This window comes from Lichenostomus cassidix, chromosome 4 (assembly GCF_008360975.1).
Source record: "Lichenostomus cassidix isolate B80296 chromosome 4, HeHo_3.0, whole genome shotgun sequence".
NCBI lineage: Eukaryota > Metazoa > Chordata > Aves > Passeriformes > Meliphagidae > Lichenostomus > Lichenostomus cassidix.
The window spans coordinates 31762431-31789395 of record NC_139484.1 but is presented as its reverse complement, the minus strand read 5'-3'; the positions used below and the strand labels follow the sequence as shown (position 1 = coordinate 31789395).

The following is a 26965-nucleotide window of genomic DNA, read 5'->3' as shown; positions in this document are numbered from 1 at the left end:
TCTATTTTATTACATTGTAATGATTGACAATTATGTTTTATCGTAATTTTATATTATAATTGTGAAATTATCCTATTTTACAATATGGAAAAGATTATTTTTCACCACCTCAGACACTTTCCAACATGTAGAACAAATAGAAAAAAAATAGAGGAGCTTTTTTTCAAATTATTTTCAGAACTATATTATGAGTGAAAGATTACAACTGAGTAATGGTGTTTGCAGGGGATTGTCTTCTAAAATATTTTGGTGTTATTTGTTTAGAGACATTTAAAAGACATAGTCATTAATTTAAATAACAAAGTGCTTCTAGAATTTTTGGTCTCTTGCACAATCCCACCAATTGAACTTGACAGTGTGTTATTCATTCGTTTTTCATTCCTTCATATCCACCGTTTCAATGTACATATGGAACCTAACCTTAATTTAATACCTGCTATTGCCAGTGGAATTGCCTCTATCCCTAATTGTAGTGGAGGGGTGGATCTGGGAAATGTCAAGTTCTCCTCACTGAAGTTTGTCCAGGTGCTGGAATATGTGTTACCAAATTTTATTCACTCAGAATGGCAGTGAAGAAAATTTGGTTTTGCAATGATGGAGAAATCGATCCTAGTCAAAGCTTCCACGGAGAATTCAAAGGAGTTGTTTGTTTTTTTTCTTTTTATTACCGTGACATAAATCAGAGTCATATGAGCACAGAAATGTGAAGACAAGGTGGTGGCTGTTGAGCAGGAGCAATAGAAGACACAGCACCACAGTTTTTATACATGGCAATACCACAAGAGTTCTTTTCAAGCCAGTTTGTACCTAACACTGTAGAATATAAATTGTACAATAGTTAACAAAATATCCTTTAAGTCATATTCGAATTTGATGAACATTAAAGACGTCTCAATTCTAAAGATAACTGTCCTTCAGCACTCTCTATGAAGCATAGAAAAAAATGAGAAGTCTTGAGAGAAGGCATAAGGGAAATTTGAGTCCTCAGCCTTGGCCTAAAAAGGGGATAGTAATAATCAAGCATACTACTAATGTGCACTTTTCCAGCTGGGATTTCAAATAGTATTTAAAAACACTTAGCTAAGATTTTGAACACAGATAGGATTAAAAATCATCTTCACTATGTTGTTGAATAAACTACTCCTTTAAAGTAGTTTCTTTTTAAAGAATTAGGAAATTGCATTTTATTTTAATATGAATGCCTATCTTTGGGATTAATTATCAGGCTTGTTTCATTAGCATTTGCAGGTAAGATTTTTTCTTTCATTGGCATACTTAATTAGAAACTTTCCTCACGAATACCAGCAATTCTATTTTTAACTCCCGCAGTAGAAAAGGAACCACCTTAAAGGCAAAGATGGAGCATAGGCTGTTTTAAAGGTATTAATATGCACATAATTCTATATCTATATAGATGCATTCTTGCTTGTATTCAGTGATGTGCTTTTGATGGTCTTGTTTTACCTGACAAAATGGATTCACAATAAACAGGACAGCCAAATGTAAATAACAATATGCAGTGGAATAAAAAAATCCCTTTCCCTGCTTCAGAAGGTTGCATGCTGAGGCAGTAACAAAGAAAGGTGCTCTCACCCTTGAATGTTTACCAAGGTTCACAGAAGGTTGCAAGCAGATGAAGATGCTGAGTGGCTTCTGCAAGGTTTTACATATTGGCAAAACCACTGTGGTTTTCTGGGAATGGGCTGTTTTCACTCATATCATGAGGGGCAATTTTTGGTGCTGTAGCATCCCTCTGCTAGCTATTTGTCTGTTATATTCTGTAACAGTTTAGATCTATAGTGTGGGCAGAGAGGAACCTGAAAAATTGCTTCTGCTAAGCCAAGCAGATAAAACAGAAAGTTTAGCTCTAGCTAGGTTTTGGGAGCTTGGGACTGAAGGAATCAGCTGGTTCAGTCATCCACTGCTTTGGCAACGTCATGTAAAATTATATCCTAGAAGTGATCCAGTTCTATCTTAGTGTTTTATTATGCTTTTCTGCTTTCCTTCCTCAGCCAATCCCAAGATAGAGGATTTTTTATCAGCAAACTTTTTTTTTTTTTTTTAGACAGGGAAGGATATATTTAACTTTTTCTGAAAGGGCAAGCAAGATCCTAAGATGAAGGAGCCAAACAAAAGCTAATAAGGATGTGGAATACCGTTTATTTATACATTCTATGAACTAAATATCAACCAGTGTCCTTCCTGTATTTTTCAAGGGTTTTCTTTCTTTGGTTAATGTTTCCTGTGGTATCAAGATAATTTTGTGTTAGCTGTAAATGTTGTCTCCTTTTGTTTTTCTTCTAGTGCTCTTTCCTAGAATAAATAATCTTTCTTGTTTTCCTCCTTTCAAGTACCACATAAAATTTCAAAGCAGGTACTTCAGGTGGCCTTCATGGTGGGTTGTAATATCTCAAGGCATACCACAAGCAAGTAAATGTAATAAATTATGCAGTATGATCATTCAGCAGATGCAGACATATATGTAGGCACTTCTCTTTTTAATTTCAGTAGAAAGAATGACACTAATTTAGACATTTATGAATAAAACTGATTGAATACAATTAATGTAAATCCCAAATTTATTGTACATAATTGGACTAACTGTTCTATGTAACAATGGACATCGTGCATAAAATGAGGGGAAAAAATAACAATGCCTTTCAGAATTGATTTCTGTTGCTATTGTGGAACTATTCTTCGTGTTTTATGCTCAGAAATAGGGGGCACAGAAGAGCTGTGGACACTGAGGGCTTGACTGTAAAAATTATCTCCAGATACAAGAAAGTGTGAGACTTATCTATAGCTAATTGTATAGTTCCTTCTATTTATGACGCTTTGTAGTTTCACTGGAATTACTTGTGCTTTCAGGTACCACTCAACACTATTAATGACACCTAATCTGTTGCACAGCTCTTATCCAGGATCTTGTACATTGCTACTGTGCATGCTAATGCAGTATATATTTAAAAGTACCTTCAGTTTTGAAATGACATTCAGGTCACAGATATCAGATTTGGATTTCAAGCACTCCTTGTTGCTGAGGCATTTGTATGAAGTGATTTATATACCTCCAGCAACAGCAGATATCATGGTAGGTTTTGATCTGGTCCGAAATTACAGAACTTGTCTTTGGGCTCACCTTTTAGGAGAAACTGTGAGGCCAGTGGCTAAAAAGACTGTCAAAATCAGTGCTTTGTTGTGTCTTGAATCATGTGGAAAGAAAGCAGCCAGAAGTTCCTATAAGTACAATGCTCATTGTGAACACATATGCTTAGTTATTGCCTTCTCTCAGTCCTGAAAAAGCACTCTATCACTGTTTTCCATATAATAACTTTATTTCTATTTTAAGTTCTCAAATACGGTAATTACAGGTGCATGTTAAGAAATTAATTTTGAAATGTGAATCTTTGTTTCTGAAGCAAAATAGGCTGGAATTAAAAACAAAACAAAACAAAACAACCCAGCCGTACAACAAAATCTAGATTTTAAAGAAACCTATACTGAATTACTCAAAAATAAATGAAACTTCCCTCTGGATTCCTTAAGTTATCTTGAAGTCCACAAAGCCTAACTCAAAATATACTTATAGAATTTATATTTCCAATTATTTCAAAATGAGGTCCCAAATACTGTATTTAGGGTGTAATCTGAGTCAGAGCTTTATAATATTGATGAGTCTTCAATAGTAAAATATGTTAACAAATAGTAGAGGAAACATTTTCTGAGGTAGGAAGAGGTATTATTCTGTCTCCTGCTACCATTAATTCCTTTTCAGCAACAGCTTGAGAGTATTAGATTGTTCCAGGGGGTGTTATATTTCACCACTAACCTCTGAAAACAGCAGTTAACTTCATACTGAGCAGGAGCTATTGGACTTCATGGTAATTTTCTTTTGCTCAGCCTAATCTGTCTCTCATATTCTCACCTGTGCTACATGGATTTTCAATCTAGGGAATCTGAGCTGGAAGAAAATGCACCCTCTTCTATTGAGTGGGCAGAGCTTTAAACTGATCATTAGAAACAAGGAAATACCTAAGGTTTTAAATATTGTTTCATGAATTGAAGTAGTGTGCCTGAAATTTGTCCCATGCCTCTAAGTGAATTCATTTTGATGCCAACTGATTTTCTTTCATGTTTTGGGGCAATCAAGTAACAAATGTAAGGTCACTGTGGGTTTGCATGAGTAAATAAAGCAAATATTTCACAGGATCTTTGGGTAACATAATATACTGAAGGAACTAGGAGATTTTGTTCAGGAACCTGGAGCTCTGCTGATCTCTAATCCCATCAGTGCATTTACCTGGAAGCTTTTGCCTGCTTCGGTGATGTAAGTTACTAGAGATAGCACTGTGAAATATGGGATTGCAGAGGATGAGGACTGGAACAAACACCTTAGTTGTAGTAGATTTCTTTCATGCAAGAGGATTGGTGGAGATTGACTGCATGGCATTTGTTACTGGCTTGGAATGACAGAGATTAAAGCTTTATATGTCTTTCGATGAGCTTATTATAGAAAATGACACAGAATGTTGAGGAAAAAATAAGGACCAAACAATTACCCATACCGGGCTATGGTTAGTAAAGTACCTCAGTAATTGATCTGTTGCTTATTTCTCAGGAATCAGTTATCTGTGGTGAGTTATAATATTGTTGCTCATATTTTTTTTTTAATATTGTGAATTATGAGAATATTTTCATCTCTGCAGAGGAGTGTACCTGTAAGATTAGGCAAGACTGATGTGCCAACATCCGCAAATACCTTTATGTAGATATTTCAAGAAAATTTCAAGGAAAAGTTAAATCAATAATTTATAATTAACGTCCATTATCAACTATTTTAAAGGAACCTTTCTTTCTCCATAATGGGTGTGGGACAGAGGGGAGAAAGACAGAATGCTATCAGAACATAAGGAGTAATGTCTGGGCATTAGAGACAATCAGCAGCTAATCCACAAGCAAGAACATTAAGTATCTCTACTTCAAGGTAGAGTTACTCATCTGGGATGGTACTGAATATTAATAGCTCATGAAGTATTATTTATTAAAAAAGCCGTTTGAGTAATTGATTCATTGTTTTGCAGTTTTTTTGCCTACTGAGGATTTTTAAATATCAAGCACTAATTTTTACTTTAGAAAAGTTTTACTAAGTAATATTATTCAGAACTTGTTTGGGTTTGTTTTTTGGGGTTTTATTTGGTTTGGTTTTTTTAAATTTTGGTTTTTGTTTGGTTTTGTTGGTGGTGGTTTGGGGGTTTTTTAGTGACTCTTCTACTCTGCTTGCTTTGGTTTTGTTCTCACATTTGGGTAAATAAAAATTAAAATATCAGTGGTCAGAAAAATGTAGGTTTTTAGTAATTCCTGAGACATCTGGATTCCTTCATCATATCTGACATTTCCACTGTAAAAAGAAAATCCGAAGATGCAGTTCTGTACCAGGTTTTATGAAAGCATTTTGAAAGTTCTGTAAATAAAGTTAATAGAAAAATAATAATTCAAATTTTGCAAAACTTGTGAGCTTTTCTCACTAGACCTTAGAGAAAAGTGCATTATACTGCACTGGAAAATTTTTTTGTTGAATACCCTCAAAAATACATTACGTACAGAAAGAAGAAATTGGCTCAAAAATATCTGCTTTGCAACTATATTGGAGAAGAAACCCTTTTAGCTCCCCTCATTTTTCATGGTGGATTAGGCTCCAGTAAAATTTTCTCATTTCAGGAAATTTTATTAAAAAATTAATTTCTCAAGATAACAGGACAATTTAAAGTTTTATTGTAGAATTTCCTGATAGCTTTTAAGTTTGGTGTATTTTTTTCTCATTCATATAGTGATTCCACAGTGTGAGGGGTTTTTTATGTTGTATGCTTTGCAGTTTACAACTATCCTAGTACCTCTGTATTTTTTGCCAACTGAAGTGCATAGAGAAGGAAATATTGAGATCTAAATATTTTTAACATATCAAAGAAAATGTGGATAAATTTTCAATATTAAAATTGTCGACTTATTACATTTTAAATAAAAATAAATTTATCTTGGCATCCCAAAAGCATTTGAACATACATTTGCATCAAAAAATATGTTAAGGTTCTTTTTTTTAAGGCAGAATATTGTTCTTTAACACATCTATTAATCTTATTAGTCTACTTCGTAACATTTGCTAGTACACATATTCGAAAAACCCAGTTGTTTTAGTGAATTCACAAAGTGCTTGGATAAAAGGATTCCATGATAAATTGTTATTTCTGACTACTCTTTAGCTTCATTTTCTGAAGTTATATATTGAATGAAAATATAATTTACATGTTGTTATTTTAACCCAGGAATATAGGATCCACTTAATCCTGCAGTGATAGAAGTACTTGCTATGTTTGAAGACATACATGAAAAGTTTCCTTTTTTTTTGTTTTTTGTTTTTTTGGGATTTTTTGGTTTTGGTTTTTGTTTTTGTTTTTTTTGGTTTTTGTTTGGTTTTTACTTTTATTTCAATAAATCTTGATCTCTTATCATCAAGTATTTGCCTGGTTAATATAACACAGATCTCAAAGTGTTTGTAAGTAGCTTCTAATATACGGTCACTGCTAAAAATACTTGTATGTATATAGAGTTAAGGAGCGTGTCACGCCAGGATTTCAGCTGTTACAATTCCATGTAAATATTGACAGCTCTATGGTTAGGGCAGAAAGAATATCAAGTACTCCAGTTAAAGCTATTTTAGTGGTCTGTGATATTGTAAATTGTGAGACTAATTGCTTCTCATCACTCCTGGCTTTCTAAATCTTCAGAAATAAACATCTCATAATTGCATATAATAATTGTTTATGTATTCATGAAAGAGTTACATGTGATCTGAATTCAGTAGGAATATTTATGTATGTGCGGATTGCATATATTTAATAAAGTTTTCTAATATGAAATAAATGAAATTGTCTGACTCCATGCCCTCTGGTGACTGCAGCCCTTATTTAGTTGGATGAATATTATCTGAGATGTGTAGATGTGACACTTAGGGACATGGTTTAATGTGGACTCATCAGTGCTGGATTAAAATTGGACATGATGATTTTATAGGTCTTTTCCAACCAGAATGATTCTGTGATACTATCTACAGCCTAAAAACATCTGTCCAATTTTCCAAATGTATTATAGATGCTGTTGGATATTAAAAAAACCCAAACACACACCAAACCCCAGTCTTCTCCCCAGCCTCCAGCAAGAAAACCTGAACATTTTCTACCAAAGGAAATGAGGAACCAGCTTCACAAAATATCCTTGTGTCTGTGTTATATTCAGAATTAAATTGTCAGTAGATTCTCAAGCTGGTTTTCTAAACAGATCATACTCAGAGAGTGTCAAATCTTATCTTAAATAGGTTAGCAAGTGATTTATATGGAAATGCAGTTTTGACTGTAGTAAAAAAAGTGTCATGCAAAGGCTGTGATGCAGAGGTTTACATAGTGCAATATTGTGTCAAAAGACGTTTAAGAAAAGATGCGAAACAGTGCAAACCTAGACAAGAGCAAAGCCACATAAGCCTTCTTCATGTAGTTATTTAGTATAAGAATTGGGAACCTGATTGCCTAAGATGGTAAGGATCCAACAAGTAATCTTTTTGCCACTCTGGCATGAGTAAATGACTGGAAAGTGTTGTTTTTACAAATTCTTTCTGCATTATGATATAATTCTTCCCAACCAAGACATGTGGAAGAGATGTATTTGTTGGAGGGAATTTTAGTAGTGTTTTAAAACTTGCTGAATAGCCTATTTAAGAAATATTTGTTGCTAGACAAGGATTAATGCTGTGTTCTTGCTCATGAATTGTTGAGTTAATGTCTACTTTGAGTAATAACATACACATGCTAACTTTTCTGGGTCAGAACAAATGTGCATCTATTGCAGTATCTGTTTTAAGAGTGCTAAGGAAGATTGCTAAAGAAGCAAAAGCATATAAGATTCTTCTAAAATATTTTATCTTCTTTAATGATTTTTTTTTCTCAGAGACTGCCTCTCTTTAGTAGCTCTTGATAGATGGCTCACTCCTAGGTTTGATTACTTTTTGGATCATGTGGTATCTGCAATATTCTGTTCCAGAGATGTCCACAATACAATGTGTCCTGGATATAAGTGCTATCTTTTTTTCTTCATTGTGCACACCTCCTATTTAGTTTATTTAGTTTTTGTATGATAAGAAACCCTGAACAGTTCTGTATTTCTTTTCTCTGAAACAGTTTTGTTTTGTTTTTTGTTTTGGTTTATTTTCTTAAATTTCGGTATGGAAAACCTCCCACATCTTGGGTCGTTCTTCTTGTGTTTTTCTGGTCTTTTCAAGTTTTACTGCAGTTTCTTTTACAGAGGGAGGGACAAACAGCATGCAGTGAAGTTGCTCATGCAACATGGATTTATACAGTGCCGTAGGAACTTTTTTCTGTTTGAGTACCAGTCTTAACCTAATAATTCCTCTTATTGTCATATTGTCAGGACTGAGTAGATGTTTTCAGAAAACTGCAACGTGTACTCTAACGATCTCATACCTGAGCAATGCTAACTAGTTTAGAGCTTATCATTCTGTAAACAAGGTTTGGCACTTTTAAAATTTTAAAATTACATGAAAAACTTAATGTAATACTTTCATTACTAAATTAAGTGTATTGAATTTGGCATGCCAGTGTCATAAGTAAGGTCTTTAAACATATCAGCTTGTATGTTTGCTACGTAAAATACCTGATAAATTGTTCTCCAGAAATTCTGTCTCAGAAAAAAATACCATTTATTTTCTTTCCACTTCTCCTGGATCATGTTGAACAATGTGAGTTTCAGTAGAGGTCCAGGTACAACTCCACGGGTGACTTTTCTACATAAGAGACCTGAAAACAGATTCCAAGATCTGGTGTTTGTGAAAGGGTAGAAAATTCTGTGAGTAGGACTGTATTATACAAGACTGAAGTGCTAAGAGTCACAGCTTAATCCAATCTGTCTTTAGGTAGTCCTTTAACCTTTGTGCTGATCTTCTTAGATGCATAGCCTACTGCCTGCTTTGATCTTGGGGAAACATACCAGGTATGCAAAGCTGAGAGCAGAGTCCTTGTTCTTGGAATGTGTCACTGAGCTCAACATGAAGTCTTGGTCCTTTGCACAAACACCTGTTCTTAAGAGGAATAAAACTAGTCAGTGAATAACAAAAATTGGAAGCCTCTGTACAGTCAGGTAACACAGCCTAGCTTGAGTTCTGCTTGCTTTCTTTTTCCTCTCTAAATGTAAATAGACACTTCAGCAGTTGATAGACTTTTCAGAATCTCTTTCATACTAAAACTGCTCTCATTTATGCTTATTTCTATGTTTAAGATTTCTGTGAAGAGCTGCATCATAACTCTAATCTGAAAATTTCAGGGAACTATTGAATAACAGTTTCATGGACCCCTTCTTTTTATGTGGAAATATGGTAGTTCTGCTATGCTTTAGGCTTTCTGACCACATTCAAAATTCAGCTAATTTAATCCTGAATTACTGGTTTAAAATACTGTCATCACATTCTCCTGAAAGAACTGGATGAGGAGATGGTTTTTACAAAATTGAGTTATTGGAAAACTCAGGACGGGTCCAGAGATCTTAAATGTTTAGAAATTCTATTACCATTCTGGAAGAAAAGCCTTGAAATTTGAAAGTGAAATGAAGGTACACAATAAATAAAATTGGCAAATTATTATATTTATAAACTGGGGGCTTCATGCATAAAACTGCGAATTACCAGGGCTGTCAACTCTCTTAAAATTCCCATTTCGTTATTGATTAGTTCCAGAAATACTTCATTGATTGAAGCATTTTAAATGTTTCATTTTAAGTGATGGCAAGTATGCAGTATTGGTGTTCATCATCTGCATTTGCAATAAACAGGAGCATTAAATTTGGATCTATACTAGTAAAATTACTTGAAAATATTTATGCTAACTCCTAGCATTTAGACAAAATGGTTTTACTTGAACTAGTCATGTGCAAATACAACAGGCATACAGAAATTGATTTTTGCATAAACTCCTGTTTTTGCTTAGACAACTTCAACAACATAGTCTACAATAAATAAGGTCAAAACCAATTATCACTGTTACTTTAGTGAATTAACACTTCCATGTTCTCTGGGTAAGAAAGCTGTATTTAACACCCAGCTTCATTTCCTGTGAAATTTATTTTCGAAGGAAAACCAGAAAACATCATAATGAGTAATGGACTAGATGCCTTTTTAATTGTGTGTTGTTCCTAGTGCACATTACTGGCTGTTCTTACCTGAATACCATTTTTATTATGTCATTGCCACATATATACTTTGCAATATAAAGTGAAAGTATAAGTCATAACAAAATTTGTTTTTGTGCCTATATTTGTGTATAATATAGTGTTAGGGTTTTTTTAATTCTGACTTCATTGCAAGCAGGTGGTTTAGATTTGCAGATGTTTTAAGATTAATTTTAACTATTCAATTGTTAATCAGAAAAACAGAATAAGAAAGCATTCCCTGATCACACTCACCTTAAGGTACTTTGGAATACACCAAACTTCTACAATGGAATTTTTGAACTTGAAGCAAATTTTTGTTGGCTTGCAGAGAGAGGACATTTGATAATTTTTGAGGTATTATGTCCTCCATTTCCCTGTGATTTATTAGATCCCATAGAAATAAGGAACGGCAAAACTTGTTTATGTTTTGCATAATGTATAAGTCAGGCACTGGGTATTTATGCTGCAAGTTAATTAAATATAGCTGAGTTAGCTTTAAACTAACTACTTTAGATAAAAAAGTTGAGTGCAACTCATAGTTTGCATGATTTAGTGCGCAGCAATCTCCAGCAGGAAAGGTGACTTCTTCAAACTAAACAAGACATTTTGGATATCTTTATACTCCTCAGTGGACTCACTGTAGGCATTTGACTAGTAGATTTTTCTGAGGTCATGTGTTGTTTGATGAGACACCATCAATTTCAAGTGATTTCACTGACAGCAACTAGAAAGTAGGTAAATGCTGATAGCACTGGTGGCAAGAGTTGCTGAAGAGACAAATTACACAAGGAGGGAGTTAAATATAGTGATGGATAGAGTGAAAGAAATTTGCTAAACAAAAAATGTGGAAGAGTCTGTAATTGAGAACCACACCCTCCAAACCTGAATCTGAAAGACATGGTCCTTGGTCATTTCTCTTGGCTGACACCAGATAACTGGGGAGTCCCTGGCAGAAATAGTTAACGATATTTGCAGAAAGACAAGAGGCTGTGGCAGCTCTTAGCCCTCAAGTTTCTTAAATAAATTTGGAGATTTGTATACTCTGGAGATTTAAATCCATGTAATCAGGACTTTCAGTCGTTCTAGATGATGGATTTTTATTGCTGTCCTTCTTATAATATAACTTATAATTAAAGTCTTTCAATTAAGGTATTAAAAGAAGTTTGTCTCAACTTTACTTGAATTTTTGTTACTGCATTATAAAATTTTAATTATCTTTGCACATATGCTTTGGTGTGCTGTTTCATTTGATAAAGAGAATGAATCATAAGTATAGTGCAAAAATAGCTTTTGTCTGTTAAAATTTGTGTCCTTTATTATTGATGCTGAAAGATGTTTAGTGAACAAGATAGATAATTAGAATAAGAAAAAAGAGAAAACTAATGGTAAACAAATGTGTGATTTTAAGTGAAAAAATTGCCTTTGCTTTTGAATCAAAGCTCCTAACTAGTGCAATGCATCAGACTAATCATTCAGTTCAGATGAATTGTTTAGCTGGACATGATTGCACAGTCCTCATGTTCAGGGTAAAGGATTCATTTGCAGAAGTTCTGGGTAGTCTTGGATGAAACTGGAGTAAACAGAAAATGTACTTTGAAGAAATGAAATGGTATCCAAACAGCAGTATTGTGTTGGAAACCAAGGCCTGTTGAACACTTTGGCAGTTTAACCTTTCTTTGGCTCACTTCCCATGCCTCTGCTACGTGATGTCAGTATTACTGCTCCCTAGACTCACACTGAGACGTGAAGTCATGCTGGCAGAGTTTGTAAAACATGTAGCTGTCTCTTCAAAGCTCTTGATGAAGACTTGAGGGATCCTGTTAAAAGCTTTTCAGAAGTCCATCTGGGCTGCATGGACTGGATCACCTTTGCCTTTTGCAACCCTAACCACTAGCATTAATAATTCAGATTTTTCACAGAGTACTTCATAGGTGGAATTATTGAATTGCAGAACATGTCAGAGGGGAATTCTTGCAGGCATTTGGCCAAGCTCGTTTATTCACATTCCAGTTGTAGTCTACCTGAATCCTTGTCTGCAAAGCTGATTTCTAGTGAGCTGAACTCCTGTACTTTGGACTTACTCTGTCCCAAGTGCAAGACTTTTGATTTGTCTTGATAGAATTCCACAGTTTGTCAGCCCATTCCTTCTGTTTATAAAGTGTCCTCTGAAGAGCAGTCTTGTAAAAATCTGAATCCTGATCCTGTGAATTTGGTAACAGGTGCAAGATTTCTGAGTGCTCATTTTGTCCTAATGAAAATGGTAATCAGTATTGAAATCACTTGCAGAGAGCTGATCTTTAGTCTGTGAAATGCTGACCCTTTGAGCCTGCAGGTATGATAAGCTACTTGCAGTTCACTCATGCCATCCAAGCCTCCCTAGCTGGGGTCCAGCAGGGCTCTGACTGACTGAATCAAAGCCTGGCTAGAGTAAATGATGTTCACGACTGTTCTATTAACCATATTGCTCATCATTTCATAGGAGAAACCAGTTCAGGCTTAAATTCATGTGTCTACTCTTCTGTGTGTTCCCCATGCAAAGCTGAATAAATACAGCTTTTTCACTTCTGTAGAAAATCCTCTGACGTTAACATTGTGTGTCTGCCTTTACAGCCTGTAAATTTGTTAACACTGTATTTTTAAAGTTCTTTTATAAAATTATCATTCATTCATTACCCGTCTCTGTGTTTGAATTCGCCATCATCCCAGGGTGCATAATTTCAATGGATTTATTCAAAGTTCAAAAAATTACCGTGTACTTTTCTTATATAACACCATTCATGAATACTTACGTGTGCCACTCTTTTAATGAAAAATATTATTTTCAACTTTATGGCATTCCTTTTTTGTCATTTCTAATTTCCTAGAGTGGGTGAACATTGTGCTAGTGATGTGCTAAACATTTACAATTGGTCTTATAATGAATCATAATTGGCTTTATTCCTCATTAAGTTTCCTGTGAGGATTTAGAAAATGTAGTGTGTAATCCTCCCATATGTTTACTGGTAATTGTAAAACCTTTTGTGCATTCTTCAAACTGAAATATCTTTGTTTGAAGGTAGTCAGTCATCATGGTTTATTATTTGTATCTACCTTCAGGTTTTTCAGACATTTTAAAGAAAAGTACTGTCAGTGGTTAAGTCAATGGATATACTTGAAATAAAATGTTAATGTGAGGTGTCTTTTAGAATTGAATTAGTCCTGAAGGTTGGAGTGTTTGTTTCATTCTTGGCTTTTTTCAACATCACCTTTTAACCCTATTATTGTTTACCTAGAAATATATTTCCTGCATGAAATTCAAATACATCTCATTCATATAGAATATAAGGGCAAAGTTATGACAGAGACATTCGTGAAGGTTAGGAAAAGAAAGTCTGTTGGTAGTTGATGCTCACTAATCATCAGCTTTCATAACAGCTGGAGCTTTGCACATTCCTGCAAATTAAAAGCTGTTGAAGGTATCCAAAGTAGAAACTGAATATAGTCTGATATTAAAAATTGTTTTTAATATCAGGTCTTCTCTCCATAATTTTTTTTCCTCATCCATCCCAGAATTAGATCAAAAGTGAGGTTAAGGATAGACACACTGATTTTGTAATGACTAAATTTTGAGCAGAATTTTAAATTTCTCTGCTGATACAGCTTGTGGAGAATATCTGGTCTTTTGTCTGATAGATGAGAAACAGGAGACCTAGGGAAAATCTTCCTCTCAGAAAGATGGGGACTGAGAAAACTCTTGTGCAAATGGTGATGTGTCCAGTGAAGTTGGAAAAAAGAGGAGTTCAGGGACATGTATAAGCTGAGGTGAATTTCTTAGCAGACAACAAACAGTTAAACTTAAAAGGGGAGTTTTGTAACAGTTGAAACAAACTAAGTATTTTGGTGTAAGCAGCCCAGGAAAGTGAGTGGAATCAACTTGAGGAAAGCAAAGAAACTGACACTTCGACTGACTATGTAGAACTCGCAATCCATAATAAAAAATATGTTATAGTTTGAGGGGGTGGAGTGTCTGTGAAAATCAAGATGGTTGAAATGGAATATATTGTTAAAAAGCTTTCAATTTTTTTGATTTAATACAAATTTTAATTCAATTGTCTAAGTTTTGTTTACAACTTCTGAGGGGTTCTTAATTTGCCTGAACCTATTTTACCTTAGAAAATCCTGTCTTTATTTCATTTACATTTTATAATGAAGTTGTTCATAAATAAACTTTCTATATGTGTGAGAAGATAGAAATTTACCAAAACTTCATCTTTTGGCTTTATGCTTATATCTTTAGAGTAAATATGTGGTTATCATAGTAACCCCTATTAAATCCTAATATTTCCTTCTGACATCAGTGGTTTAATTTCTATCAATAACAAAAGGTGTACATTTTTCAGATTTAAAATATGGTATTCAGTAGCATTTTCATAGATTTGAACAACTCAAGAGCAGGGTTGGTTCTAAATTTTGGAGTAATAATGGATTATTATCTGAGATTTACATTTTTAAAATCCTTTTTTTCCTATAAGAAAAGAACATAGAAACTTTGGTGATTTCATTTGGGTTTTTTTTTTGTTAGTTTGGTTTTTCCTTTAATATCACCTTAATGTAAAAACATGATGACAAGACTTTATGTTCCTTCCTTCTCGTGGAAAAATACTCCCTGCATTCCAAAATAAGGGACTCTTCAGATTATAGCACTGGAATTATTGAGTTCTGCAGCTAACAGGCCAGCTAATGCCATTGTATATTAATTTTCTTCCAGGATAATTTGCTCTTCTGAATCATTATACTAGTGTCACCACCATAAACTGCCTCTGGCCTGGCAATATTGTATTGATGGGTGCTAAAACAGTATTGTCATTATATGTTAAAACAGTATTATCACTAGATGCTCACCTGGTGTTTTCTTCTTTGTGCATTTGCTGTTGACCGTTATCAGTTAGTGGATACTTGTGTTCTGACCATGAGGATGTTTTTATCTGATTAGGGTAGCTTTAATATAAAACTGAGTTACTTCAATAGATCATGGACTCTGTTTCTAGAGCTATGGATTCTGCTTGATGTTCTAATTCAGACTACATTTGGAGCTTAGAGAGCAAATTTTAGTCTATGTGTTATGTGTCTTGATTTGTTTGTGTCCCAGCCTCATGTGTGCACCTCATTCCAACACACCCCCTTTCTTTTTGTCATTTGTCTTCAATCATTCTTAGTGAAAAGGAAGAAGAAGCACTGTTACCAAGAAGAAGCACTTTCCAGATCAGGCATTTATCAGAAGACATTCAGTAGGAATTTTTGTATTTTAGAAGATGTATCTTCCCATATCTGAAGCCTGATGGGATGGTTCAGCATCATAGGTCCAGATTCTGAGGGATTGTCAAGAAAAGACTGATCTGGATTAGGGGGAAGTGAGACTAAGTTTGATTTTCTAAAACTTCGTGAAAACTTTAAAATAAAGTTTAAATCTACATCTGCACTATGCATTGGCATGTTCTGTGCATGACTGAGAAGATAAAACTGTGAAACTGCTCAGTCTTGGATGGGATGGTGGGAAAGCTCATATTTCAGCTAAGGAAGTGTTCCAGGGATGACAGGACTTGACACTATAGACAGCTGAATGCTGTTCCAGGTCTTGTCAAAAAGCTATACAGGAAAATCTGAAAAGAGTGATCTAAGAAGTGGTTTCTAGAATCTTTGCTTTTTAGAGGTTTAAAAGACATGGTGACCCATGGTGACTGAGTCCATAGCAGATGACTTCTACAGGGTATACATGGAGAGACATAATCACAGGTATTATGTGTTTGATACACCTGTGCAAAAGTCTGAATAGTTTCCAGTCTCAGTGGCTAAAATTTGTAATTGTTATTAGTGTTTAGAAAACAAATTTTTTCTTGTCTTGGAACAAACTGAAAGGTCAGTAGCAACACAAGACAATCTGGTTGATATTTCAGTATTTTATTGTATACATTCCTCCTATTCTGACAGCAAATTATACTCTAGTAGTATCTTCCAAAGGCTGTGTTACTGTTTAGATTAGGATCTAAATCTGAACAAAATATCTGAGATAAATTATTGGATGAAAAATAAAGTGCTCACTGTCATTATCTCCCTGTTGCCCAGACTGGCATGCTCACTAGAATATTACAGCTCCCATCTTGCCATACATGAGGAGAGGTGCATTTGGGAACAGATGCGTCTTGCCCAGAATTCAGGCTGGAATTGCTAAGGGTGCACACCTGCAACTCTAATGGGTTAGCACACAAGTTGTGCCACCAAGCCACAAGGTAGGCACAGCCATGAGCCCTCCTCCCCTCACCTCACCTCGCCCAGTGATGAAGCCAAATAAATTAGTTTCAGATGTAATAAAAGCCAGCTGATGCTCACTTCAGTATCTAAAGCTTTTGCGTAAATAGTATATCTGAATATATTTAAGAAGGGACAAGAAGAACTATCAGAATCAGTGTACATGAGTAGTAAGGCAGAGAAACAAAAGGGGAAGAAGGACTGTGGAGACATAAAAGATGAGAATAGGAAGAGGTGAAATGAAAGGGTGGAGAGAGGGAAAGGAAAAAGCAGAGCCTATTGTAACTGCATCTGAGATAATGTGTAGCTGGGAAAGCAGCTAGAAGAAAAAGCAAAGATCTATCAACAGTTTTTAAATAGAAGTAAGTCAAAGAAGCTGCCAAAATACTGATTTTAAATATAACAATCTTCTGTGAGGTTGTGTACATATACAAATATATGTGATTATGGATTTGCAGATAAATACTGAGGTCGTTGGGTGTCAACCCTCCTGTTTTTATTTCTATGAAGTGTCATTTGCATATATTCTTCTTTTTTTTACCTGAAGAGAGATGTTTTTTGAAGCTATTATTGAAAAGTAATAATTTGGTCTTTTTAGTGACACAGACGGCATGAAATGATAAGTGTTTTTTAAGCATTTCCATGGGGAGGAGCACTCTGTTTTTAAGTTTTATCCACCTTGATGAATTCCACTTTAGTTGGGCTGCTTAGAAGCATTGCTTAGGCTGTTCACAGCTGCAAGTACATCCCAGTTTTGGAAATCTGTAGCTTGATCTAGGCTCATTACATTTCTTCCTTGCTATTTGGTGATGTTTTTGTTGCCACTCATTACAGATTCTGGTACATCAGAGGAACATTCAGTGTTCTCTTCAGCAGAATGATCTCTTTGTAGATCATTCCAAAACTGAAAAATAAGCTTCTAAATTTATAAATAACCCACAACTCAAATGAATAAATGCAATGTTACGAATAATTTTGAAACAAACCAAACAACACTGACATTTAACTGAAGAAAAATAAGTAAGAAAACAAGGAAAATAAATACTTTTTCTTGAACATTTTCTCCCTTACTATGGTCATAATTTGAAGACAGTGATATCTGTGCAATTGCATATATGCCCATGATGCAATATTAGTGGCATACCCAGCTTAGGGCTTCAAAGTCTAATGAATATATTTACAGTGACTGTAGAAAGCAGCCATATATTTCTTTACTTTTTCCATATGATCAGTCACTATCGTAGTCAGCATTTTCAAAATCTACTGGAAAAATTGTTAAAATATATTCTAAAATATGTATTTTGGGTGTAGATAATTTCTAGTGCACAGAAATATGTCCCAGAGGAGTTGGTGAAATGCACAGAAGCTGACAGAATGCATAGAAGTATCAAATTGAAGCTTTTCAGAAACTCAGTGTTTTGCATAAGTTGGTGTTAATGTGATGTTACCAGCAGAACTAGAGAGTGTTTTTGAAATGGTGCATTCCAGTTGGCAAAAATGAACAATGCTCCTTCTCAAGAAGAAACAGAATAGGTCATGTTAATGAAGTGGAAAATTTCATTCAACTTAAGTAACTTCCAAAATTTTTCAATTAGCCTCTTTTTTATATGCCTTTCCCCCCTCTCTTCTGTAATATTTTTCCCTTTTGTCCTTCTTAAACACCTTTCTCACCACCATTGCAAAGACTCAGCACAGCAATTTTGGAAGATTTAAAGTTCAGCTTTGTGCATCTAAAAATACTAACTTCAGAAAATTAAGCATTGATATGCCACAAAAGAGTGCTGAGGCTATATTTAACATCCCTTCAATGTTGCATCAATACCTGATATGCTTTCTGCCATTATTGGTTTTAAAAACTGACATATTTCAGTCCAAATCTGCAATGTTTGTAATTAAAAATACACTAGCATTGCAAGAATTATTTTTCTGTTTTAAAATAAAATAGCTAAAACTCAAGCACAGACAGTATGTCAGTGTTGTTGTGGAAACAACAAAAATATCCTTCATATTCTGAACAAAGGCACATATTCTCTATTCAATTTACAATGGATATAAGGGTAAAGTGTTAAGTGTTGAACACTAAATGAGGAAATTTGTTGAAAGTCCATGAGGTTTTTTAAAATTCTAATGTATCTCATTTGAAGTACACATGCTAATACTGCTCTATGATCCACTAGATTTTTGTTTCTGCTTCATTTTTACACAGGTCATTTTTAGCATATGCTCTCCTCTTATCTCAAAATTAAAAAAAAAAAGACATTTTACATAGATTTAAAAAAATTAATTATTACTGGAAGAAAAAGGGTGTTTAAGAAAATATATCAGAAAATGTTGTAATGCTATGGATGCACAGTCATTATTCACATGTGTCCATACAAATTGCTGTGGGTGTGATATTGTCACATAACAGGATGGGTGTGTTTGGAATAGGTAATTTGGCATATTGCCTTAAACAGTAATGTATCATTTTATGTGAGAGAACTTATAATATATTCTGGACTGGTGTGGTTTCTGCTGTTTTGGAAATGTTTCAACTACATCTTACTAAGGCTACTTAAGTATAGCCTTTTAAGTCTAAAAATAGCATTAGGTTATTGGAAAATTATTATTTCATTTACTCTTAGATTCTTTTCTAGACATACTTTAAAAACTTCTGCAGCAACTTTATTGGCTAGAAATATGTTGTTGTACAACTCGGAATAATACTGAATCTATAAAAGTTGCAAGTTTATATATACACAAGGTTTATATATATAAACCTAAGATACCATATCTGACTACTTTCAGATCAACACTTCCAGTAACGTGCATCAAATCAAATTTTAACCCATCACAATAACTTTGAGATTTCCCTTGGGACTCATTGAATGGTGCATGAAATCAAAACCAGAATATACTGAGAGGATATGTTAAGGTTGGGCAGGCAGTTCAGTCTGCTGAGATGATATTTGAAACAGGAGGGAGAGAGAGACTTATTATTTACCACTTTGTTTACTGTCTCTTCAAGAGACTCAAATGCATAAAGGCTGGAATTCCATTCTTCTTCATGAGGAGGAAGTACTGATCTGTCAGTCAGGATATGCAAAGTTTGGATTGCTTTGCTTATCCCTAATAAATAGCCTGTGAGAAACAGGTTGTCAACATTATAGGAGTAGGTTACTGATTTCCCTTGAAACGGAAGACTTTGAAACCATATAGATCAGGAGCTGACTTTTTTGGCTGGGGTTTTCCTCTAGGATGGAAAAGTTCTTGTAACAATTTAATGGCCTCTGCACCTTCACATGGTTCTCAAAACAACATTGTCTATAGGGTGAGTCCTTTATCTGCACTGTTATAAATATCCTTAACAAATGCAGTAGTGATCCTTTTTGAAACATGTTCAGTATTCTTGTAGTACAGATACAAGGATATAAGGCAAAAACTAATACATGTTTATTTTGTGCACATTTGTGAAAAGCACCGAGTCTTGAGAAGGAGTTTGAGTCAATGGACACAGGATGTGAAATTCATTTAATTAAAGTAAAAATTAAATTTAAAACACATGCATAATGAACTTGGATACTTTGTTTTAGCTTAATCAGTTTGTGAATTTGAAATTAACAAAAAGTGATTATTGCTGATTTTAATAATGATTGCTGTCATTAACATTTTTAGAAAAGTTGAAACAGTTGTAAAATGTGAGCAATAGCATTCATTAAAATTATCAGAAGGGCAAAATTATTTTCAAGAGGTAATACACAATGATTATTATTTCAACTGCATTGCAGTTTGTCTACTTTTTAAATTTAAAATGTTAAAATACCTTATGTTCCCTTATTTTACTAACTCAACTAAGAGTTAAAGAAGATTTCTTTCTGTAAAGAAAACTTAGAAATCCCATTTGCTGGGTGATTTCCATGTACAAATTAAGAACTATGCCTTGACATTATAAAACAATTGTATTGGTTCCAGGTCCAGCCAGTCCAATGCTTTCTTTCAGCCATGAACTTGAGTTGATGTCTAGAGAAGTATGAGAATAATGCCATTATAATTTGTCCTTACTGTCCCAAGTGTTTGTGTGATCTGCGCATGTAACCTTCTGGAATCTACAATAACCTTTGGAAAAAAGATTTTTCAGATCTGTCACATCAAATATAAAAACTACCATCCTTCATTTTTGAGCCTGGTCTCCCACTTACTTAATTTCATGGCTTTCCAGTTTTGGAAGAAACAATAAGCCATCAATACCTTTTCCAACAATTCTATGACTGCCATGATTTTGTTGATTTCTGTCAAAGCTCTCGGCATCATTAGGCATTTAAAATAAAAATTTAAGCCTATCTGATTTTTAAAAATATATTTAAACTGCTCTATAACTTTATCATGCTTGTCTTTCCTCTTTCCTCTGAGCTTTTACCTACCTTGCAGAGGACAAAGAGCTGCATATGGTATTCATGTCAACAAATCATAGAGCAAAATTATGTAGGGTTTTGTTTGCTTTTAGTTCCTTTTCAGAGAATTCCTAATCACTGATTTGAATTTTTCTCTGCTAGAGGGGACAGAGTTGATAAAACTGCTTATCATCACTCTGCTCTTTCTCTCATGACAAATGAACTTCCAGCCCACTGATGCAAGTTCAAAAGTCCTTGAGCTATTTCTTACAGTCACAGTCTACAGTCATTCTTACTACTTCAAAGAACCATTAAATAACATAGACTTTGCTTCAATGGTAGGCACTTTATGAGTACATACATCTATAAACTCTTCATAAATATAATATTCTATAATTTATTTAGTAATTTTATCTCAGATTATTTTAAGGAATTTTCTTCAAAGATATTTGATTCTCTAGTCACTTTTGCTCCTAAAAAATCAAAGATTAAATCTGTTTCAGTAATAAAAGAATTTGTTGCTAAATTAACTGAAGCAAGAAGTCGACTGACATATACTACTTTATCCTTTGTACTTCTAAAACATGAAGCACTCTTAATGTTTCTAAATATATGAATAAAAAATACTCTGTTTTTGTGAGAGCAAACAGAAACCTCAGGGTGTGAGCTTCACATTTTTCTTTCAGAGAAGTGTTAACTTCTCCCATAAAATAAGTGTTTCCTAGGATGACCTATGAATCACACTATTAATTTCATTGACTAATTCTACAAATAAATGCAGAACTGATTTTCTTTTCTCTCATGTTTTCTCATAATTTTGTCATGGAATTGGTTTGTACAGGACTTTTTTAAAAACAGGAGTTATTACAATACTATATGTTCAACAAAAACTGTTTTCGAGTCTCTTTTCAGTGAAGACAAAAGATGAATAAGTGATAATTATTACAGTAAGAGCTTTCAAGTTTTAGTAGCAATGATATTGCCTGAATTTTAATCCAAGCTCTGCAGCTAAGAAATTAAAGTTATTTATGAATAACTATAAAGTTATTTAAGAAAAGTTATTTATGCTTCCTTTTTTTTTTTTTGCTTGATTGTGTGTGTGCTTTTAAATGGATTTTTGGGAACAGAAAGATCTATTTGTAGGCATAAGAGCATAGAGAACAGCCACTTATGAACCATGTTCTGTTGCTTTTCATACTGAAACATTCTAATAAATATGTGAATAATATGTTTACAACAAGTTCAAAGTAGAATATACAGCAGATAATGACAAAATTAGTCATGCTAATGGTGATGTGTGCTGATTTTAAAATTGCTGTAAAAGAACAGCAAAATGACACTGATGAAAAAGCTTTTGTTATGTCATTTTGAGGAAAGTGGGATCAATGCCATAAGAGCAAAAGTTATCTAGCTGCATTTCAGCTAATTCAAGCCACCAACTAATGTTATACATTAAGCACAGAACTTACAGTAGTTCATGGACAGAAGGCTTCTTTGCTTGGTTTTAAAAGCTCTTTTATTTTAAATTAAGTTTGAAATAGGCAAACAAAATAAATCCAGACTTGATGTGGTCTTAATTTTAAATAGTGGGTGCCATTTGGCATAATGTTCACTAATTTAGACTCAGAAGAGTTCTGTGGCTGCTGTGAATAAATACCCAGAACTTATGAAAGCAAATGAGAAGGTTCAAATTGCTTAATGGAATTAAATTAACTAAGGCAGTCTACAGTTGAGTAAGAACTTCCTCCCTTCAAGAAGATAATAATTTATCAAGTGATACACAGACTACAAATATAACATCTCATACTTTTCAACCTTTTCAACCAAAAAAGGCTTTTGCAGCCTTTTATTCAGAATGATGCAGTTTTTCTTTACTCATCCTAAGAGACAGTAAGAAACTCCTTAGTCTCAATAAATTTCATATACTTCAGTGCTTCTCTTTCTAGTAGCCTGTTTTGGTATTCTAAGACCACAAATGAATTTTATGATTGTGTACATTCTCCTACAGGCTATTTTGGGCCATCAAAGGGTTGTGGATTGGATTTTTTCATATATAGGGAAAGGACAGAAATAGCCCTTCTTTACAATTTATTCTTTAACTGCTTCAGAAAACTCAAATGCAAGTATAACAACACTTTCCCTGAATGTGCTATATTTAGAGTATCAAACTGTTCCATGTTATGCACATCGACCCAATGTTCTTAGGATTAAGAAATGAGAATTGTTGTTCAAAGCAATACACAGCTGTCACTATCTTTTTCTTCCTAATAGAGCCCTACAGCCCTGCTATGTTTTAAAAGTGCAATGGTATAATTTCATCTGTTAACTCACAAGAATATAGGTAAAGCTTAGCTCATACTAAGAATGACAGCTCAAGATGTATGACTCATGATAAAAAGAATGCTTAAAATAAGGTTCCACTATTTGTTTTTCCATATTGCTGTTGGAATACTTTTGCAACATGTCAGCTTTGAAAACTCCTTTTTCCCACCTTTCTCAGTTTAAGACAATTCCTTTTGTCTTTTTTTGTAAAAGCCTAATTTTATTTTATTTCCAACCAGATATTTTTACACAGTTGTCTGTTGTCTTCATCTCCTAATTGTACCTCTAGCTTTTATTTAAATGTTTGAGTTGTTTTGGGTTGGGTTTTCTTGTTTGTGTTTCTCCTCTTTATCTGAAAGAGTGTATTCAGTAACTTTTATAATTAAGAACCAGGGGTGCGTGTCGGATTGATATTGCATCTGGAGGAGTTACAAACAAACTCATTAACATGGTACACCGCAGTAGAGGATCCACACTTCTAAAAATAGCAAGCTATAACAGGTAGTCTCTACTGGCTACTTACAATATTACTGCTCTGTAACCAACAATATCCACATTTACTTTTTTGCTTGGTGATGGTGTCAGTAAAACAGAATTCATTTGGCTTCCAATTTTTCTAAAACTTTACTCTGCTTTTTCATTTAATGTTAAATAAATAAAACGTGTGTGACTCAACTTCAAACAATTATTATTGATCTACACAGGCAACATGGAGGGAAAGCTAGGAGTCATCCTAGTCAGGAATACCTCTTAGTGACATGACATCAGTATCTGTCAAAAAAGTATTTGCTCTCAGAGCCAGGTTTATTTCTCTCAAGGATAAAAGAAGAGATGGTAAAGGCATAATTTAATTCCTGGGCCTATGTTTTCTGTTTCCAAAGGAATGTCATAGTGGCTGAACTCTAAAATAAGTGCTTTTAGCACCTGACAGCTTTTTGCACACACCACACCCTTCCATCCTCAGCAGTGTTTGCCTCTTTCACTGTGCTTGCAGAGAGTTACTGGACAGGAATTTTCAGGGAGTTACCTGCCGAAGATTCTGCACCGAGTACTGCCCTGTAAGCTTAGGGCTTTTTGGGTTAAGTCAATATAATTGGTATGTTTCTATTTCCTTAGTGTAATGCATTGTGTGAGGTAATGCATCTAGTTACAAAAGGTCAGTCTCATTTGGGCATGTCTGGTGGGCATTGTCACTCATGTTTTGAGTCATAGAGCCATTCCTTGTGAAAGAGGAAAGAATCAGGGGGACCTGTCTTCAGAACTAAGTATAATTTTTTTTTTAATTACATTTTAAAAGAATTTATTTTAATTACTGAATAGCTAAGCTTACTTTCCTGAGGATACTGAGATGCTTTTCTAATGCTTGCCCTTCGCGGGGAGGGTGGTAGGAGGGTGGGGCGGGGTTAGTGTTTATTACAATGTAAGTATTGCTTTTATGAGGCTAAAAGAAACCTACAGAAGATATTAGCTTCCTTACAGATTCCTTCTTTCCTATAATGAAAGAGTCAATTTATATGAAAGTATTTTCATAATTAAAAGAGAATAGACACATAATTCCTTTTGTAGTTTACTTGAAGAATGAAAGATACAAACCAGATTTTCCATGCTTGAGCAACTGAGTGGAAAAATTGCTACTTGGATGATCTTCAATTCCTATATAGTTCTTTTGTCTAATATGACAAAATCCTTACAAATATAGAATTTTAATAGGGTATGTTGAGTCAGACCCACCACAAGTGAAAAGCTAACTCCCAGCTGATCAGCCTGTAACGTAAGGCAATTACACAAGAGGGAAGAGAATGCAGTGTCATTCTATTTCATCACTTTGATGTGATTCACTCCTTTTTTATGCAAGTGTCCAAATGAGTTCTGGGACATAGAAGTGAATTGACCTTCTGTTAATATTGGAGCTATTTAGTACATAGATGAAAGGAGAAAGATTCAAGGTTTGGACTCCTATCACATATGTCTAAATTATTAAAATATCTTTTTAAACATTGACTAATGATGAACAGTTAGTTAGTCTGAAAAAAATAGAATAAAGTTTCTGACTAGTCCACTGCACCTGCCTTAACTATCAGATACTTTCTGGTGTCTGACTTTGGATACATAGTTGTGTATTACAGTCTTACCTTGGAATTCACTTCCATGTTAAATGCTGCTTCATACAGGGAGATACTTGTCAGTCAATTTAATTGAAATGTCACACTGACCTTTGTAAGAAATACTCTGAACTTACTGGGGTTTTGGAAGTTATTTTTATTTTCATTCCAGTTAAAATACTTAAATTACCAGTATCCAAAAAATTCATGCCAATTAAGCTGAGGAAACTGCCTGCTAATTGATCTTACAAACAATCTGTTTTTTGCAGATATAGTTCAGCTGATTCTGCCTGAAGATCAAAAAATAAGCACCACTGCAGCAACAGTGGGACAGAGCGCTGTCTTAAGTTGTGCCATCCAGGGAACCCTGAGACCTCCCATCATCTGGAAGAGGAACAATGTCATTCTGAACAGCTTAGATTTGGAAGATATCAGTGTGAGTAACAGAAAGTTCTATTTACCAGCTTTTTATCAAAACCTCTCATAAATAATAGAAAAGTGATATATAACAAGCTACATACTCCTGATGTTTCAAAGAAATGAAATGGAAATGATATGACACAAACTCTGTTTTTCTTTTGCTGTGAATTTCTACCCTGTTAAATGTAGAGAAAATATGTTTCACAGACCAGTCATTTAAAAAATAAATACAGAAATAAAAGTACAAGAGGACTAAATTGAAGCCCAAACTATAGTCAGCATTATACATTCAGGATTGTAGAGTCTTTAAATATTTTAAAGAAAAGAGAAATCCATGACATGAACATTTTGAGAAAAGCCTACTGACTTTGTACAAACAGATCATAATAATAACCTTCTTTTATCACAGTTAAATTGAAATTTTTTTTTCAAAATAAGTATTTAATAATAAAATTGGTTGTTTTTCCCATTCCTCAAAATTTTCAGTAGCGTACATGGTACCTCTCAAAGAAGGAAAAAGGGAATTTTAGTAGAATTTATAAATCATTTTTTCAGGAAGGCAAGTGTTTTCCACCCAACATTGCCATGACCTAAAAAAACAGTGGAAAATAAAAAATGAGGATTAGAATTATATCTTCTGACAAAACTAAAAATAGGTTTACACCTGTATTTTGTATACTTCTGGGTATGCTTTCTTTGCTTTGGCCATTTTATATTAGCAAAGTTCTAAGTGTGGACAAGTTGTTACACTGGGAGTTGTGCTTTCTGTCTGGCCCAAGTGAGTCTGAAATCACCGGAACTGTTATGTGTGTGGAATATTGCCACAATCAAATATCTAGTTTCTCTACTTTTTTTTTTTTTTAATGAATGTTTTACTTTTGAGGTAGCAATTGTTCCCACACATCATCTCTGTTTTGTTTCTGTTATTGTTAGTTCTGTTAGTAAGCTGAGCTTCCTTGCAGCGGTCCTTTGTAAAATAAGGCACAGTTTCAAAGCTCAAAAGTTCATCTTGCTTGAGTGATTGCTTCAAGTCACTTGAGAGGCTTAGGATTAATGTAACATCATCTGAAAAGTTCTCTGTTAAATAATAATTGCTTTTGTTACTTTCATATTAATCACATAACTGACACTGAAAAGTGTCTTGCCCATGTTCACAAGACCCTTTCTGCAATATTTGTTACTTTTTGTAAATATTCATGA

The 26965-nt window shown here is 34.1% G+C and overlaps 1 protein-coding gene across 4 annotated transcripts in view; it reads left to right on the top strand.

Moving 5' to 3' along the window:
• Positions 1-26965, top strand: part of FSTL5 (follistatin like 5) — a 266722-nt gene that overhangs the window by 152900 nt on the left and 86857 nt on the right. For all 4 annotated transcript variants that reach the window (XM_085058614.1, XM_085058613.1, XM_085058611.1 and 1 more), the window contains exon 7: positions 25615-25781. In XM_085058614.1, the coding sequence (XP_084914740.1) occupies positions 25615-25781 (167 nt within the window). The remainder of the gene's footprint in view (positions 1-25614; positions 25782-26965) is intronic.